We start from the raw sequence: 19,119 nt of genomic DNA on the forward strand, positions 1-19,119 counted from the left end.
CACGGCTCAAACATACTGCAGCATTCGGAGCCTGAGTTTAGTTCCTGTGCCGATCCACTTTTAGACAAAGCTACAGTATGGACAGAGCAACCAGGTCCTGAGGAGAATCCGTGCGTTCCTGCTTGGAAGGCATCTGGGATCCTATTGTTTATTTGGAATTTGTCTTACTGCAAAAACAACAACGTTTTACAGTTTTTAGTACTAGACGACTACTGAGACAGCCCCTGTTCAATACGGAATACAAGGATATATTGTTACTGTCTGGGGAAGGAGAGAAAATGGTAAGATAACTTATCTGTTACAGACTGTTTTTTTGGATAATCATGTCATATGGCTATGAAGGAACACGATAATGTATATTGTTGAAAGGGATGTGACAATTCTTATAGATTCTTAAATATACAGAGATCTAATGGATTCGTGACACTATGACGTAAAATTTCCATCACATGTCATAACATTGTTATAAATCTCAAGATCAGCATATTCCTATTGCACAGTATCAATACTGTCAATACAAGGGGACAATGTAATTTTATGAAATATAATCTTATGTTTTAGCCTAATGACCATATCATTTTTATGAATTGTGAAAAAAGGTCGGTATTGCATCCTGTATATTGTCACCAGACTATTTGGAGAAATGTTTAGTTTAACTTGGTTAGTCGTTCAACAAGGTCATGTTGTCATGTGTCATAGCCTACTGAGGGGCTGCAAGGGTCATTTTTAGAGGCTGTTGTGAAGTTGCCTATTATTGTAACCAATAGCCATTATGTTTTTAATTGCCATAGAGAATAATAACATAGCTGGATGTATGAGTGCCTACTTCACAGAATTATATATTTTTAAGTAGACAGGAATTGCAATCATGTTAGGTTTTGTTTTGCTACAGTGTAAAGTTCAATTCAAAGAACAACATGGACTAAATGCGTATTCTAGTCTCCTTTATGCCATCAATCCAATCTAGCAGGTTGTATGGAATGTTGATAAGAATGCAACAACAATCCAATCCACTATTTTCCCTCTCCTATTTGGGGAGTAGCCTACCTGCCATATGTTTATGATAAAAGTTCTCTCTCTCAAACTCTCTCTCTCACCCTCCTTCTCTAACTGAGCAGGATTTTGTATGAGGACGAGAGATATAGTAAACCATTAAACATTGAACCAATAAAATGTTTTGGACAACAGTGTGTATCGGATACCAAAGCCTTAGTGAGACATGCTAAAGATAACTGGATCATGGATCTCTTGAGATCTAGGTCTGCCCTGTTCGTTGTTAAACTTGTTTGTTTACTCTCTGTGATACAGGTGGGTCACACTGCTCACAACTAAGTCACTATGTCAATATGGAAGTAAACATCTCCTTTTTAACTTTCATCTCACTTACTTACCATATAATTATACATCTGTAGGGGGGGGGGGGGGTGTTGTAAAAGAAAGGGCGCTTGCAGATACAGTCACTATAGCAACCACCTATTTTGACAGACATGCAGCTCCCACTTCCTAGGTATAGTGTTGGTGCGTGAGGTACGGCCCTACTTTGAATAATACAGGTTGGTCATGGAAGAGGAGACAGAGAGCAGCGCGTGTGTTATCCACATGGAGACCGGTTTCTCCTGCTTACTGAATGTCATCCCAGCAGCTTAAGCGTACCGGTGAGCGTTATGGAGAAAGTTGTCCCTGTTGCATGGCCTCTTCCTTTGTGTTTAGACCACAGTTCATGAGGCCATTGCCATTGTGGCAGATATCCCAATGTGGATATCTGCTCAAATACTGTTTATTGAATCCAACAGGTCAACTGCAGTATTACATGATCTTTAAAGGCAGAGGTTGGGTCTAATCAATGTTGTATATTTTCTTTTGTTTGATTTAATTAAATAAGATTTTTTTTACATTTTGTATCATTTGTTCCGCTTGAATTGCCCAAATTCACTGAAGGATGTTGCTTGGCTTGTAATGTACTGTACACTTACTGTACAAAACATTTAGGAATACCAGCTCTTTCCATGACATAGACTGACCAGGTGAAAGCTATGATCCCTTATTGATGTCACTTGTTAAATCCACTTCAATCAGTGTAGATGAAGGGGAGGAGACGGGTTAAAAGAAGGATTTTTAAGCCATGAGACAACTGAGACATGGATTGTGTACGTGTGTCATTCAGAGGGTGAATGGGCAAGACAAAAGAGCCTTTGAACAGGTTATGGTAGTAGGTGCCAGGCGCAGCGCTGCTGGGTTTTTCACGCTCAACAGTTTCCCGTGTGTATCAAGAATTGTCCACCACCCAAAGGACATCCAGCCAACTTGACACAACTGTGTGGAGCATTGGAGTCAACATGGGCCAGCATCCATGTCGAATGCTTTCAACATCTTGTGATGTCCATGCCCCGGCGAATTGAGACTGTTCTGAGAGCAAAAGGGGGGGGCAACTCAATATTAGGAAGGTGTTCCTAATATTTTGTACACTGTGTGTATTCTGACGTTACCAACCCTGCCCTATGTCCATATATTGTCTCTCTAGAACAGGTCAACCCTGTTATGCAGTCTCACTGCTCTGCTCCCAGTGCACAGTGTATGGATCCTGTAGATCTAAGAAGGAATCCAAGGAACAAACCTTTACATAATACATACTCAGTAGCACATAACTGAGCTCTATACCTTAGCTAACAGTCAAACTGAGAACATAAAGTATTTTCATGTTATATCAGGACAATGAGGTATGATTATAGGAGATTTAACGGAACTATTTTACTTGAGCTTCCATTGGGGTAAATCCATATAAATTGAATAACTTTTTGACAGCCTCCCTTTTGATTTAAACAAAACTTTCCATACATGTTTGCCCATGGAAGAAGTGCTCAGAATGCAACTTTTTGCACCTGAATGCCAAAACCTTCAGGAGATAGAGCTGCTCAGATTTGACCATTTTGCATACCCCACCATACCATGAGACATCATGTCTTCATTACTGGAAAAGATAAATGGTTGAGTTTGATATCATTTACAAACAGGGTTGTGAAACTATTTGATAGTTTCTTAGACTCTACTTTACATCATCTGAGGTTTTTGTGCTATGCCCGCCATCGGTTGAGACACAACATGCTCTTGAATACAGAGTGGGTGTCATTTCAATCATGGAAATATCAACCCTATCCCTTCAGACCACTGCAATTTAACTGGTACACTGTTGAAATTTGAATTTACATTGTAAATTCTAATTACTACCACAAAGAGGACCTCCGGTCCACCCACCGTCCAGTGTCAATTTAAATGGTCATGTCTGTTCTATTATCTATATTTCTATGATTTCAAACTTCAATAGGTTTCCTATGGAGGATTATTGACAGTAGAATTTAAAACAGATTATTTCCATTCAAGTTAACGTTGTCTGATTTGTGGACCTCCAACCATTTTTGTGGTACAATTAAAATTTTCAAATGGTATTCCCATTTTAGTACATTTATCAGCCAAAACATGACACCCACCCTGTATTCAAGAGCATGTTGTGTGTCTCAACTGATGGCGGGCACAACACAAAAACCTCAAATTATGTTAAATAGGGTCTAAGTACAACATCCAAATATATATGTTTTTAAATTGACTTTTAAGGTAAAAAAATAAATTATAAAACTGTTTGACCACTCTGTTTGCAAGCTTTTAAATTTAATCAACCGTTTATCTTCTCCAGTGATGAAGACATGGATATCTCATGGTATGGTGGGGTATGCAAAAAATATCGACTTTGAGCACCTTTATGGAAGCACTCTTTATCTCTTTCTGACCACTTCTACAGTGGGCAAATATGTATGGAAGGTTTAGTTCAAATCAAAAGGGTTGCTGTCAAAATTGATTGAATTGAAATGGATTTACCCATTGTCCTCCTATACGAGGTACCAAAAAATGCATGCATTTACATTGCTTGATGACTGGACGACTACCTCTCTGTAGGCTCATAGTGGTTTTAAAAACATTCTTTCTCCTTCTGTAGTAGATTCCAATGAATGAACCCAGATATGAGGATAGATAGATTCAGCATGCTGTGCACACACCATCTAAATGAGCCAGCATTAGACAACTTTTAGCCTTGAGGCACAATCTGACTCACTTCAGAGGTAATATTCTGCAGTGAACCCACTGCAGAATAATGCCGGCCTTTGATATTCCCCTGGTTCTGCTGAAGTTGGAGATATTCCTATTTAGGCTAGCGCTTGTGGGCGGTTCCCTGGCATGGGTGCTGAATTGCATGCTGAATGACCAGAAGGAAATGGAGTGGTGTCCTTCTTGTGAGGTAGCTTTAATGACAGTAGAACATATATAGATCCCTTCATCAGTGACAGATTTATTGAGCATAATATTCAGTAAGCAGAGAATGGTAAGGTTGAGTTCAAAACAATATCAAACTGTTGGACACAACTGAATGTATCCTTTCAATGAACCAGGTGGAATACATTTAATACGTCTTGCATCTTAACATTTTGCACCACTGGAAAAATTGGACATGAAAGGAGCAATTGTTTTTCCAGGTTTTCTCCAAAAGTAGGTTGCTGTTTTGCGTACAAGATCATAGCACGTCATCTGGATGTGTCAGAACCTGGGCTCGTCAAAAACAGACTTTCTGTCAAATAATAAACCTTCCCCAGATATTCTCCTCTCTTTGGTCTGATGTCAGAGATAAAGAATGAACGTAATGCACCAATGCGAAACACAATGCAGTTACTCGGTGCAAAACTCTTCCTTTTTGAAAGGCTTTTTGGGGCCACATTGAGCGAACTCTAATATTTGGCTTGTGTGGAGAGAAGCAGTCTGTCACTCTGACTGTCTGGAGCACCAGACGGTAGCATCACTCATAGGCCCCACTGCCAGATGCTGAATACTAGGTCAGTATGACAGCATATGTTTTTTATCAGCCTTTCTTGCAGGGAGGTGAATGCTCAGTAACATCGCTCCATTTCAAAGCCTGCGCTCCATTTTCCACCATTTGAGACCTTCTCTAGAACATGGCGAACACCCCTTCTGTAGAACTAGGGAACTTGTTAAATTTGTTCACAGAGGTCCAGTAAACCTACACTCTCCTCTTTATCAATCCCACACATATTGGTCTTTGTTACAAAACTCCATCTTCATGTTCGTGGCGTTCCGTAAGCCATCACACAGGTTCTAAGTTCCGACTTACTGACTTCCAGAACAGATGGCAGAATCAGACTGGATCAATGCTCTGCCATTGTCCTCTGGAAGATGTAGAATCAGATTTATTCATGGGTGTTATTCATGGTCTGGGCTATACTATTCTGATAATGTTCTCACAGAAGCTCCCCTGAAGGATATTTACTCATTAGTTGTAACCCCTTGTGGTTTGTTTGTGCAAAATGAAAAGTTAAAAGGACGAATTAAACATAAAATGAGCATTGCTTTAATTTAACTTTTTATTGAAGGTTTAACATTTTCATTAGTTTTATGAAGAGCTGATGTTGACCTTTCTGTCTTCAAACAGATATGCTGTCTGATGTCATGCCACATCCTGCCATGTCTTTTAAAGTGCATCACATTAGAGGATACCACTTCATGGTGTCCATTCATGATGCCTTTAACACAGCAACTTCCTCTGTTTGGCACTTACTTAGTATTCCTCAGTAGTTGAGCATGGTGGCAGTTTGTTCTCCAAACCAAAACCCCATTGTTCTTTACTGACAAGTAAATGTTCCCTTTGTGCAAACTAATAGCACCTGCTAACTGTGGCCATTGATGCCTTTATAATGTAGGGTTACCTGTCAGTCTAGTGGTTTTGGAGCAAGCAAAAATATAGAGGATTCTCCTTTTTAGATCCAATTGTATACCCATTTTCTGCCTCACCTTTGTTTAATGAACGTTTCCATAAAAATAAAAAAAATTCTGCTTTCCTCAGTCGGTTAAGTGATGGCACAGTGATAAGGCAGGCCTTTGATATTCTTTGAAATCTGAAACATATCCCTCAGCAACCTGGGCCAGCTGTGAATGTGGTGGTCAGGTGAGGAACAGCCAGCTGCATTTTCCCCTCTGTAAAGTGATCTGGGTCTGTGTGTCCCGGCCAGCTCACTGTCAGCTCCCCTCTTCTCTTCTGGCTTGCCCAGGTTTCCTGCTGCCCAGCCCTTGGTACAGCACACTGTTTGTGAGCCTGGCTCTCGCACCACTACCCACAGGACTGGGAGCCCAGCAGGCCTCTACCCTCACTGGGGCTGCAACCCAATTGAGAGCACAGTCTGTTCTCACAGCGAATGTCTCCCATTACCCCAGTGAGGGATGGGGAGGACTGTGCCAGGCTGCTCTTTGGTCCCATGCAGTGGAGGCCACTTTTGGTCAGACTTCTAGGCTGATGTGATATCTTCTCTCTCACAGACAATACCCACCTGTTCCAGTCTGGCCAACAATTAAACAGCTGCTATGTTTTATAAAGGTGTCATGTGTAGTAAATGGAAACTCATGTTTTTCCTTGAAGTATATAGGTTTGACGTATTTTAGGCAATTTCATGCTGTGAGACAAAGATTTCACAACATTTGTCACTATAATTTTCATATTTTCCAAACGTAGTTACCATGATATCAGCCCCATTGGGCACAGCTGGAGTCTTCTGTCTGCCTCTGGATATTTTCTGTCTTGTCTGTGGATCTGAGCTGAAGTGACAGGGTTATGTTTGCTCACTAGCATACAGACAAACATGCCCTGAATTCCATGGGTGATGCCTGCGTTCCAGTAAAAGGATAGCTCATCTCCCAGGTCTATCAAACTCTTTCCTGGGTGCACAGATTAATCATCAGTCGCATGTCAATGTTTATGTCACTTTAGTGTTACTGGTGCATAACTGTAATAATTCTTATTATAAACTGAGTGGTTCGAGTCCTGAATGCTAATTGGCTGACAGATGTGGTATATTAGGCCCTATACTACAGGTATTTAAAAAAAAAAAAAACATTTACTGCTCTATTTACGTTGGTAACCAGTTTCTAATAGCATTAAGGCACCTTGGGGGTTTGTGATATATGGCCAATAAACCACGGCTAAGGGCTGTATCCAGGCACTCCGCGTTGCTTAGTGTTTAGGAACAGCCCTTAGCCGTGGTATATTGGCCATATACCACACCCCCTCAGGCCTTATTGCTAAATAATAAACAAGTAGCACCACAGTGAGAGACAAGTACACCTTTTTTGTAATTTTCAACAGATATCCACTGTCTACAGTCTCCCACACTAAGGAGGTGAAACTCTGTTCAGCAACAAATAAGTAATAAAGTCCTATATAAAGCTTCTATTTGCATGTGTTTTCTCACCCGTTAGGACAGCTGTGGAGATGGAAAAATGTCATGCTCTGCCAAGAGCTGAGTTCCCTCTATCTGTTCAGCTTGTTTCCTTCCCACTGTCGCATTATGTCAAAAGATCATAGGCCTCTGATTCAGCGTTTGGGCTCCAGCACTGCCCCATGGAGACTTTATCAACCCATCTCAGTCTGTCACCGTGCCCTAGGTCACCATTGTTATCACCCTGCGTCACTTCTCAGATTAAGTCTAATGGCTCATTATGGCTTTCCTATAATCATCAATTAGCATACTATTGTGCCACACAATTTCCCACTGTATTGTGCCAGTAATACCCATAATCTCATTAGCTACACGACCAGTCAAACGTTTGGACACACCTACTCATTCCAGGGTTTTTCTTTATTTTTACTATTTTCTACATTGTAGAATAATAGTGAAGACATCAAAACTATGAAATAACACATATGGAATCATGTAAGATGTAAGATGGCGCCGAAGAACATGGCTGACGTTTTACATTCTCCAAACCAACCAGTTATCTTTTTTGTTGCGTTTTGTGTAACTTATTTTTTAACTTATTGTATACATAATGTTGCTGCTACCGTCTCTTACGACCGAAAATAACTTTTGGACATCAGAAAAGCGATTACTCAACACGGACTGGAAGAAACTTTTTCCTTTAACGAGTCCGACGAGAAGGATATCCTGCTTTCACTGGAAAAGGCCCAGATCCATGCCTTTTGCGTGAAGAATAGACGCCGGAAAAGGGGACGCAGATCGGGGATCCTTCTGAGAAGCCAGAGGTGACCGAGTAAACTCCCAATGCCTTCCATTCTCCTTGCTAACGTGCAATCATTAGAAAATAAAATTGATGACCTATTACTAAGATTATCCTACCAATGGGACATTAAAAACTGTAACATCTTATGTTTCACCAAGATGTGGTTGAACGAAGAAACAGACAATATAGAGCTGGCGGGATTTTCCATGCAAAGGCAGAACAGAGACGTTACCTCTGGTAAGACGAGTGGTGGGGGTGTGTGTCTTTTTGTCAATAACAGCTGGTGCGTGATGTCTAATATTAAAGAAGTCTCGAGGTATTGCGCGCCTGAGGTAGAGTACCTTATGATAAGTTGTCGACCACACTATCTACCAAGAGTTCTCATCTGTATTATTCTTGGCCGTCTATTTACCACCACAAAGCGAAGCTGGCACTAAGACTGCTCTCAACCAACCATAAACAAAGAAGAAAATGCTCACCCAGAAGCGGCGCTCCAAGTGGCTGGGGACTTTAATGCAGGCAAACTTAAATCAGTTTTACCAATTTTTACCAGCATGTCACATGTGCAACCAGGGGGGAAACATTCCTAGACCACCTTTACTCCACACACAGAAAGGCATACAAAACTCTCCCCCGCCCTCCATTTGGCAAATCTGACCATAATTATATCCTCCTGATTCCTGCTTACAAGCAAAAACTAAAGCAGGAAGTACCAGTGACTTGATCAATACGGAAGTGGTCAGATGACGCGGATGCTACACTACAGGACTGTTTTGCTAGCACAGACTGGAATATGTTCCGGGATTCATCCAATGGCATTGAGGAATACACCACCTCAGTCATTGGCTCAATCAATAAGTGCATTGATGACGTCGTCCCCACAATGACAGTACGTACATATCCCAACCAGAAGCCATGGATTACAGGCAAAATCCGCATTGAGCTAAAGGCTAGAGCTGCCGCTTTCAAGGAGTGGGAGACTAATCCGGATGCTTATAAGAAATCCCGCTATGCCCTCAGACGAACCACCAAACAAGCAAAGTGTCAATACAGGATTAAGATTGAATATTACTACACCGGCTCTGACGCTCGTCGGATGTGGCAGGGCTTGAAAACTATTACGGACTACAAAGGGATACCCAGACGCGAGATGCCCAGTGACGCGAGCCTACCAGACGAGCTAAATGCCTTTTATGCTTGCTTTGAGGCAAGCAACACTGAAGCATGCACGAGAGCACCAGCTGTTCTGGATGACTGTGTGATAACGCTCTCGGTAGCCGATGTGAACAAAACCTTTAAACAGACCAACATTCACAAAGCCGCTGGCCAGATGGATTACCAGGACGTGTACTCAAAGCATGCGCGGACCAACTGTCAAGTGTCTTCACTGACATTTTCAACCTCTCCCTGACCGAGTCTGTAATACCTAAATGTTTCAAGCAGACCACCATAGTCCCTGTGCCCAAGGAAGCGAAGGTAACCTGCCTAAATGATTACCGCCCCGTGGCACTCACGTTGGTAGCCATGAAGTGCTTTGAAAGGCTGGTCATGGCTCACATCAACAGCATCCTCCCAGACACCCTAGACCCACTCCAATTCGCATACCACCCCAACAGATCCACAGATGACGCAATCTCAATCGCACTCCAACCGCCCTTTCTCACCTGGACAAAAGGAACACCTATGTGAGAATGCTGTTCATCGACTACAGCTCAGCGTTCAACACCATAGTGCCCACAAAGCTCATCACTAAGCTAAGGACTCTGGGACTAAACACCTCCCTCTGCAACTGGATCCTGGAGTTCCTGACGGGCCGCCCCCAGGTGGTATGAGTAGGCAACAATACGTCTGCCACGCTGATCCTTAACACTGGGGCCCCTCAGGGGTGTGCACTTAGTCCCCTCCTGTATTCCCTGTTCCCCCTCAACTGCGTAGCCAAACACGACTCCAACACCATCATTTAAGTTTGCTGACGACACAACAGTGGTAGGCCTGATCACCGACAACGATGAGTCGGTCTATAGGGAGGTCAGAGAACTAGCAGTGTGATGCCAGGACAACAACCTCTCCCTCAATGTGAGCAAGACAAAGGAGTTGATCGTGGACTACAGGAAAAGCCAGGCCGAACAGGCCCCCATTAACATCGCTCCATAGTGGAGCGAGTCGAGAGTTTCAAGTTCCTTGGTGTCTACATCACCAACAAACTATCATGGTCCAAACATACCAAGACAATTGTGAAGAGGGCACGATAAAACCTTTTCCCCCTCAGAAGACGGAAAAGATTTGGCATGGGTCCCCAGATCTTCAAAAGATTCTACAGCTGCATCATCGAGAGCATCCTGACCGGTTGCATCACCGCCTGGTATGGCAACTGCTCGACATCTGACCATAAGTCGCTACAGAAGGTAGTGGGTACGGCCCAGTACATCACTGGGGCCAAGCTTCCTGCCATCCAGGACCTATATAATAGGCGGTGTCAGAGGAAAGCCCATAACATTGTCAGAGACTCCAGTCACCCAAGTCATAGACTGTTTTCTCTGCTACCGCACGGCAAGTGGTACCGGAGCGCCAAGTCTAGGACCAAAAGGCTCCTCAACAGCTTCAGCTTCTGCCCCCAAGCCATTAGACTGCTGAACAATTCATAAAAATCGCCACTGCTGCTGCTGCTACTCGCTGTTTGTTTGTTACCTATGCATAGTCACTTCGACCCCACCTACATGTACAGATTACCTCAACTAGCCTGTACCCCTGCACACTGACTCGGTACCGGTGCCCCCTGTATATAGCCTCATTATTGTTATTCTTATTGTGTTACTTTTTATTATTACTTTTTATTTTAGCCTACTTGGTAAATATTTTCTTCTTCTTGAACTGCACTGTTGGCATTTCACGGTAAAGACTACAATTCTTGTATTCGGCGCATGTGGCAAATAAAGTTTGATTTGATGTAGTAACCAAAAAAGTGTTAAATAAAAAATAAATGTTATATTTGAGATTATTCAAAATAGCCACCCTTTGCCTTGATGACAGCTTTGCACACTCTTGGCATTCTCTCAACCAGCTTCATGAGGTAGTCACCTGGAATGCATTTAAATTAACAGGTGTGCCTTGTTAAAAGTTCATTTGTGTAATATCTTTCCTTCTTAATGCGTTTGAGCGTCAGAGGAGACTGCGTGAATCAGCCCTTCATGGTCAAATTGCTGCAAAGAAACCACTACTAAAGGACACCAATAAGAAGAAGAGACTTGCTTGGGCCAAGAAACACGAGCAATGGACATTAGACCGGTGGAAATCTGTTCTTTTGGTCCATATTTGAGATTTCTGGTTCCAATCGCCGTGTCTTTGTGAGACGCAGAGTAGATGCACGAATGATCTCTGCATGTGTGGTTCCCACCATGAAGCATGGAGGAGGAGGTGTGATGGTGTGGGGGTGCTTTGCTGGTGACACTGTCTGTGATTTATTTAGAATTCAAGGCACACTTACCCAGCATGGCTACCACAGCATTCTACAGCGATACGCCATCCCATCTGGTTTGCGCTTAGTCCCATTATCATTTGTTTTTCAACAGGACAATGACCCCAAACACACCTCCAGGCGGTGTAAGGGCTATTTGACCAAGAAGGAGAGTGATGGAGCACTGCATCAGATGACCTGGCCTCCACAATCACCAATTGAGATAGTTTGGGATGAGTTGGACCGCAGAGTGAAGGAAAAGCAGCCAACAAGTGCTCAGCATATGTGGGAACTCCTTCAAGACAGTTGGAAAAGCATTCCTCATGAAGCTGGTTGAGAGAATACCAAGAGTGTGCAAAGCTGTCATCAAGGCAAAGGATGGCTAATTTGAAGATTTTAAAATGTAAAATATATTTTGATTTGTTTAACACTTTTGGTTACTACATGATTCCATATGTGTTATTTCATAGTTTTGATGTCTTCACTATTATTCTACAATGTCGAACATAGTAAAAATAAAGAAAAACCCTTGAAAGAGTAGGTGTGTCCAAGCTTTTTACTAGTACAGTATGTATGTATGTATGAATGGATGGATGGATTAACTGTACATATCACTGAACCAAACATCAACTGTAACCCTCAATGAAAGGGTGTGATGTAGCTCTGCAATCAATTAGCAATTCTATAGTGACCAACAAAATATAAGATTAATGTCAGAGAATCTAGAGAATGTCAGCTGGAAATAATTGAAACTGTGCTATATTGTTCCCTTCAAAGCTGGAGAGGACTACAAACAGCCTACTGCAACATCTATCATTTTTATTCTTCTCACATTTTAACTGCACAAACTCTTTGGAATAAGATTTTAAACGAGAAATGTATCAAGTATTGCAGTGAAATCTGGTGTGTGAACATTTGCTTTGTGACAGTGAAGCTGATTGTGATTCATTCAAGGTTATCTTTGTGGAATGTAAATGTTTGTCATTGGATTCATTGTGTATATTCAGAACAGTATGTCATGCTGTATTTGGGACAATTTTTCAAGGTGTGTGTGTGTCTGTAGCAGGGACTGAGTTTGAGCTCTCTTCCATTAAATTTTTAGAGCTGGTCAGCTGCTTGGACTGTTCAGACACAAAGTAAGTCAGTGACAAAACTAAGTATTCCAAAATAAGTATTTTATTTTGATCTCTCTGGGCATGCGGTGTGGAAACACAGTGACAGACAGCAGCCTCATACCCAGTCCCAGACAGACTGTAAATGCATGGGTGTGTAGAGTAAAGGTCTGTGCCAGTGTTCTGTTGGGTAGGCCAGGTTATTACCAGTGTTCTGTTGGGTAGGCCAGGTTATTACCAGTGTTCTGTTGGGTAGGCCAGGTTATTACCAGTGTTTTGTTGGGTAGGCCAGGTTATTAGGCCATACTTGGGGAGGGTGGAATGCTTTCTGGCGAGAGGTCGTTGTTGATGACTTCCTGAGTGTTTAACGTCAGCTCAGATGGGAGTTGTGCTGCTCTTGGTCGTCAGCCAGCACCCATTTCCCGGAGCGCCTGGGCGTAAGATGCTCTAACCGGCATCGTTAGTCTGCCTGTTTTCTATGCCATCAGGAGTACACACAGCCCTTCATCTCTCTGATGCTACCTTCCTGGGAGCCATGCCAGATATGATCATTTAGGATAAATTATCACCCAATCTGGCTCTACTGTTCCTAGGACATTCCTAGGACATCCTAGGACATGTTCAATCTTTTTATTCAGTCCAAAAATAGATGGCAGAAAGAGAGTTTTAGTTCTTGCTAGTGTTTAATCAAGCTCCCACACGTCTGGCTTTGATTAACTTCTCGGTTATGCTTCCCTTTTGTGGGCTGCTAATATCTCTTAAAAGCTGTTGTATATTTGTATGAATCTGTCAAACTTTGTTTAGGCAGGGCAGTTTTATGGCAGGCTGTAATTTATGCGCTCTAGTAGTGGACTTACTGTACAGTTGGCACCTAGTATCCTCTCTGTATAAGTACACAGCGGCAGCAAGGCCCAAAAAACAAATATTGACTTGTATAGAAGCTCACCTCTGTCGGACAGCTTATCACACAACTGATGTTATTGACACAGGCGGTTTATGTGTCTTTGTGTCCTCTTAGTGAAATGAATGTGTTCTCTGCTGTTGCCCTTTTGGACTGATCGCTATGTCAGGCATCTGTTTGCCCCCCTGAAAGGACTGGTTCATAAGCAGAGGAATGAACTTGGTGGAGCCAAAGGAGGAAAATAACCCATACATCCAATGTATAAACTGGGCCCTTATTCTATTTATACCATGAACAAGCACAAGGCATGCTTTTCTACACACCCAGCCAGCCACACCCCTTATGACGAGGTTCTCTTTCACATTTATTTCTGACGTGTCGCACCACCACCACTGCCTGTATCCCTCCTGTTCTGTCACTGTCGAAGTTATCTCTCTTACTCTCCATTGCGGTGATTAAAATTCCAGGCGCTGAAAGCACTCAACGTGTCTTAGAGAATATACATCCACCTCTCTTTGCTCCAGCCACACAATTCAACAGTGTCTGACCTTCACATACCTATCCCACAGTAACTTGAGGCACTCTGGGCTCATTTCAGCCATGTTATGCCACAGTAGTACTGTGCCCAGGACCCAGACAGTTTTGGTACACATTGTAAAAACAACTCCTGCTGCATTGATGTGTTTTCCAGTGAGTGGCCTTCCCTCTTCCCCTTCTCCCATTCAGGAGTTCTCCTGTCTAGTCCTGGGAGGTCCTATGTCATATATCTGTTTTAAATGGGCCAATTAGTCCAGTCCATAACCCATGACTGCTGCTGGGCTAAAGCCTCACTAATTCAGAGGGTTTTCTGTTTATGGCAATTGACTCTCCTCCTGGCAACAGTCTCATCACAAGAGGAGATACCAAACTTCTTACTGATGCAGAAGGTGTCTTAGACCCTGAAGATGGAGTGTTTACCATGTCATGAAAGATTTATAGAGTTGATTTCTAAAGGTCTATCTTCAAGATACCCAGTGGATATTGAAGGGTGCATTGGATTTATGAGAAGTGGTTGGCTCCTGACTAGCAGGTGATTTCACAGCTTAGAAGCAGTATTTGGTATAATCCTTCAGTCATAGGGGTTTTCTTTTGAGAAAACATCATTTAGAGTGGTAATTTATACTATAAAAACACGTTGCTAACTGGCAGTGTTGTAGCTTGACGTTTTATTCCAATACTGACTCCTAGAGAGTGCTACCCATATCCCTTATGAATGAGTATGAATGTCAGACCACCCAGATGTGTTCCACAGTAAAGGGATATTGAATGACCGTATAGCAGGGGTCCCCAATTACATTCAGCTGTGGGACGATTTATCCTTGAGTGGATGGTCGGCAAGAATCCCAAACAGTATTTGACAAAAACAAAAAGATTTCAAACCTTTATTATATTGGGATAAAATCACATATGCCTCTCTATTTATGCGAAGGAAAACTTGGGAACAGATTTCCTAAATTTAAATGACGTTCAGCTGATTTCCTGGTGATTTTACAGTATTTTATGTCCAACAACAATTTTATTTTTTATTTTCTGCAAAGAGAACTTGGGGGGGACAAATAAAATCATCCAGCGGCTGAATTTGGCCCGCGGGCTGCCTATTAGGGAACTCTGCAGTATGGCATTACTTGTTGGGAATGGGAGGGTATCCCTACAGGTGTCACACCTCACACAATGGCATTTTCTTATCAGCCATGTTTACAGGAGTTAATTGAGGTCTACCTGATTTTACAGGGAGTGAATGTTGTTGCCACAGCAATGTTAAGCAGTGACATGGGACCCACTTAGGTCTAGTTCAGGGAATTCTATGTGTGGCACGCATCCACCCGTTAATGTATGGCAAGCTGAAAAAGAAGGAGGGAAGGTTCTCTTTGACAGAGAGAGCAAACCGCCATACAAAAACTGAGACCAGGGAGATATTGTCTTTGCAAAAATATATAATTTCTATTATTGTCGCTGGACATTTGCAAGAATTCCCTTCCTATTCGAGGGCTCCTAGCTGGAAGCTGTGTGACTGAAACCTGAGACTGGTCTGGACAAATAGCAGCCGCTGTGTGGCACAGAAAATCATTGGTACAAATGAGAGCCCGCTGCAAATGGTTTGTTTGCATTCAAGCAGCAAGAAAAATAGTGTGGCTGTTCTTAAAAGAGTAGGCCTACCCATGGCGACATCTAGCTTTTTTAAGTCTTTCTAAGTTCCACCCTATACCATAGCATGTGATATTACATTTAATTATTATTTTTGTGTGGCTTGAAGTGGGTCTTAACATAAACATTGTCATGTATTTAAGGGGGAATTATAAACTGTAGGTGTATTCTCATGAAATATGACATTTCACATGAGTTTCCATGGATCAGTACATAGGAGGAGAGGTTTCAAAAGAGAAGTTCCTCTATCTCAGCTTACACCTCTCCTTATCTCTCTGTTTGTTCTCCCTGGGGAGGACACAGGCACCCAGCTATACAGCCCTACCTAGCCCTGCCCAGCCCAGCCCTACCTAGCCCTGCCCAGCCCAGTCCTACCTAGCCCTGCCCAGCCCAGCCCTACCTAGCCCTGCCCAGCCCAGCCCTACCTAGCCCTGCCCAGCCCTACCTAGCCCAGCCCAGCCCTACCTAGCCCTGCCCAGCTCTACCTAGCCCAGCCCAGCCCTACCTAGCCCTGCCCAGCCCAGTTCTACCTAGCCCAGCCCTACCTAGCCCTGCCCAGCCCTACCTAGCCCAGCCCAGCCCTACCTAGCCCTGCCCAGCCCAGTCCTACCTAGCCCTGCCCAGACCAGCCCTACCTAGCCCAGCCCAGCCCTACCTAGCCCTGCCCAGCCCAGCCCTACCTAGCCCTGCCCAGCCCAGCCCTACCTAGCCCAGCCCTACCTAGCCCTGCCCAGCCCAGCCCTACATAGCCCTGCCCAGCCCTACCTAGCCCTGCCCTACCTAGCCCAGCCCAGCCCTACCTAGCCCAGCCCTACCTAGCCCTGCCCTACCTAGCCCAGCCCTACCTAGCCCAGCCCTACCTAGCCCTGCCCAGCCCAGTCCTACCCAGCCCTACCTAGCCCAGCCCTACGTAGCCCAGCCCAGCCCAGCCTTACCTAGCCCCTGCCCTGCCCAGCCCTACCTAGCCCTGCCCAGCCCCACCTAGCCCAGCCCAGCCCTACCTAGCCCTGCCCAGCCCAGTCTTACCTAGCCCTGCCCAGCCCAGCCCTACCTAGCCCTGCCCAGCCCAGCCCTACCTAGCCCAGCCCTACCTAGCCCTGCCCTGCCCTGCCCTGCCCAGCCCTACCTAGCCCAGCCCTACCTAGCCCAGCCCAGCCCTACCTAGCCCTGCCCAGCCCAGCCCTACCTAGCCCTGCCCAGCCCTACCTAGCCCAGCCCAGCCCTACCTAGCCCAGCCCTACCTAGCCCAGCCCAGCCCTACCTAGCCCTGCCCTGCAGGCTACAGCTCTCTCCAGTTCACACTACCCTCAGCTACCATCTAGAGTTGATTTAGTACAATTATGTAACAAATTCTTAGAAAAATAGGGCCTCTTTTCACTTTACGTAAAAGCTTATTCAACGTGTACGTCAGCCCTGGCCCAGATAAACAGTATAAGAACTTAGACAGTTAAGGAGTATTGTTGGTTTTCTCTGCATTATTGATGTTGGTATGTCTTTTCTAAGCAGGTGACTTCAGGGTAAGCTGCACAGCAGAATGAGAGAAGCACTGCAGCCTGGATTCTCATGTCTATCACCTATACCTAATAGATATAGACCAAACCTGGGGCGGCAGGTAGCCTAGTGGTTAGAGTGTTGGACTAGTAACCAACAGGTTGCAAGATCAAATCCCCGAGCTGACAAGGTAAAGATCTGTCGTTCTGCCCCTGAACAAGGCAGTTAACCCACTGTTCCTAGGCCGTCATTGTAAATAAGAATTTGTTCTTAACTGACTTGCCTAGTTAAATAAAGGTTAAAAAAATGCATGTTTCCAGGTGTTAATGTCTCCCAGACAAACACTGAACTGACTCTAATCGGTGTAAGTCACCTTTTCATGCCCATGAGCTTTGGTAGCGGGTTCCACTGGCTCTGGGTATTTTCATTCATGGGTAGTTATGGCTGCCAGGCTAAGAGACCCAGACAGGGTCAGAAATGTTTTTACTTATTGACGCGAGACAACTATTAGTCCAAGTCTGGGTAGTGTTCTTAGGCTTGGCATGGATGTCTCCTCTACTGGCATGGTGCTGAGCAGTGGTGAAGCTGGCTCCCCGTTGGCTGTACCCTGGGTGTTGCTGCCACTTAGACAGCAGGCGCTGCCATGGTGACCATGGTCCAGTCTGGGTCCAGATCCAGCTGAGGAAGAGGCTGCTGTCTAGGGTGCTCTGTGACCCTAATGAATATCCCATCCCATGGAGAAGCTGTGCATGGCAACAGCCCCATGATGCTGCTTATTGTTACTTCTCTTTTCTCATCTTGAAATACCCCGGATGATGATTCAGACTGTTCAGACTACTGTCTTTAATATTAGAGACACCACAGTATTCTCAATCATCATCCAGGGTTTTTCAACCTCTCTCTTTGATTGCTTTGTTTTCTCCTCTTGACTTGTGGAAGGTTTACTCTCTGTCAGCACTCTGTTCCTGGCACTGCTCTGAAATGAGTGGTTTTTAAAAGTGCAGATTCAGCAGTTAATCCAGAGCAGTGATAGAGTCCAGGTGGAAGCACTGCTTATTGTTGGCCTTGATTTAGTTCTATTTAGTTTATGTCAGTTAAAGGGGCAATCCGGAGTTGAAATAATAACAAAGCGCCCCTGTTTCGGTAAAACGTTGAGAGATGGGGCTGGAGACACCACTCTCAAATTCATAGGCCGAGCTATCAACATTATAGTTTTAACCATGTTTTGAGGCTATATGGTGTTTGTTTACATTTACTTTGTTTACAAACATTGAAGTAAAACAAGCTGATATCTTGGGTTCTGAAGGGGTACGACAGTTTAAGCTCATGAGGCATTTATAAGTTATATTCTTCAAGAATCAATTAGTACGCACCAAAGATGGATGTTACAACTGCAAAGGTCATAGCTGATGTATGGCTGTGTGACCTGGCTGTGACCCGGGGTCATGGAGACAGGAAGTACTAACTGACATCATGCCTTCCAATGCTAGATATAGTGTGGTTGGTGTGGAGGATCACAGAGTATTTTCTTCAAGGTTTGGGGTGGTTGGGGGATTGGGATTTTTTAATCAACAAAATGCATGATGGCATTTCATACTGTAAGACTTAGTATATGTGCATCTATCCAAAGCTTCTCAAAACGGTTTAAATGAAATCAAAAATATTTGATAAAATCATAATCCTTCTCTGGGGAGGGCAACCTGACTCAGAACGGAGCTGCTTTCAGAAATCAGGTCAACTGAACTGCTACATGGTAGCACATGTATGCACTTATCCAACACTGAGTAAAACCCTTGCATGAACAAAATACATGTGTAGCCTGATCCTGGCCACATCCCAAGCTATATCCACCAAGATACCAGCATTTTAGTACAGTTTAGCTATGGGGCATTTCCCATGTAGTTCAA

The 19,119-nt window shown here is 43.8% G+C and overlaps 1 protein-coding gene across 2 annotated transcripts in view; it reads left to right on the forward strand.

The window, feature by feature from the left end:
- LOC120047158 (unconventional myosin-Ie-like) overlaps positions 1–19,119 on the forward strand; it is a 54,795-nt gene continuing 35,676 nt past the window's right edge. For both annotated transcript variants that reach the window (XM_038992693.1, XM_038992699.1), the window contains exon 1: positions 1–281. In XM_038992693.1, coding sequence (XP_038848621.1) covers positions 279–281 — 3 coding nt within the window. In that variant the 5' untranslated portion in view covers positions 1–278. The remainder of the gene's footprint in view (positions 282–19,119) is intronic.

Source organism: Salvelinus namaycush, chromosome 1, assembly GCF_016432855.1.
Source record: "Salvelinus namaycush isolate Seneca chromosome 1, SaNama_1.0, whole genome shotgun sequence".
In the NCBI taxonomy this organism is placed as follows: domain Eukaryota; kingdom Metazoa; phylum Chordata; class Actinopteri; order Salmoniformes; family Salmonidae; genus Salvelinus; species Salvelinus namaycush.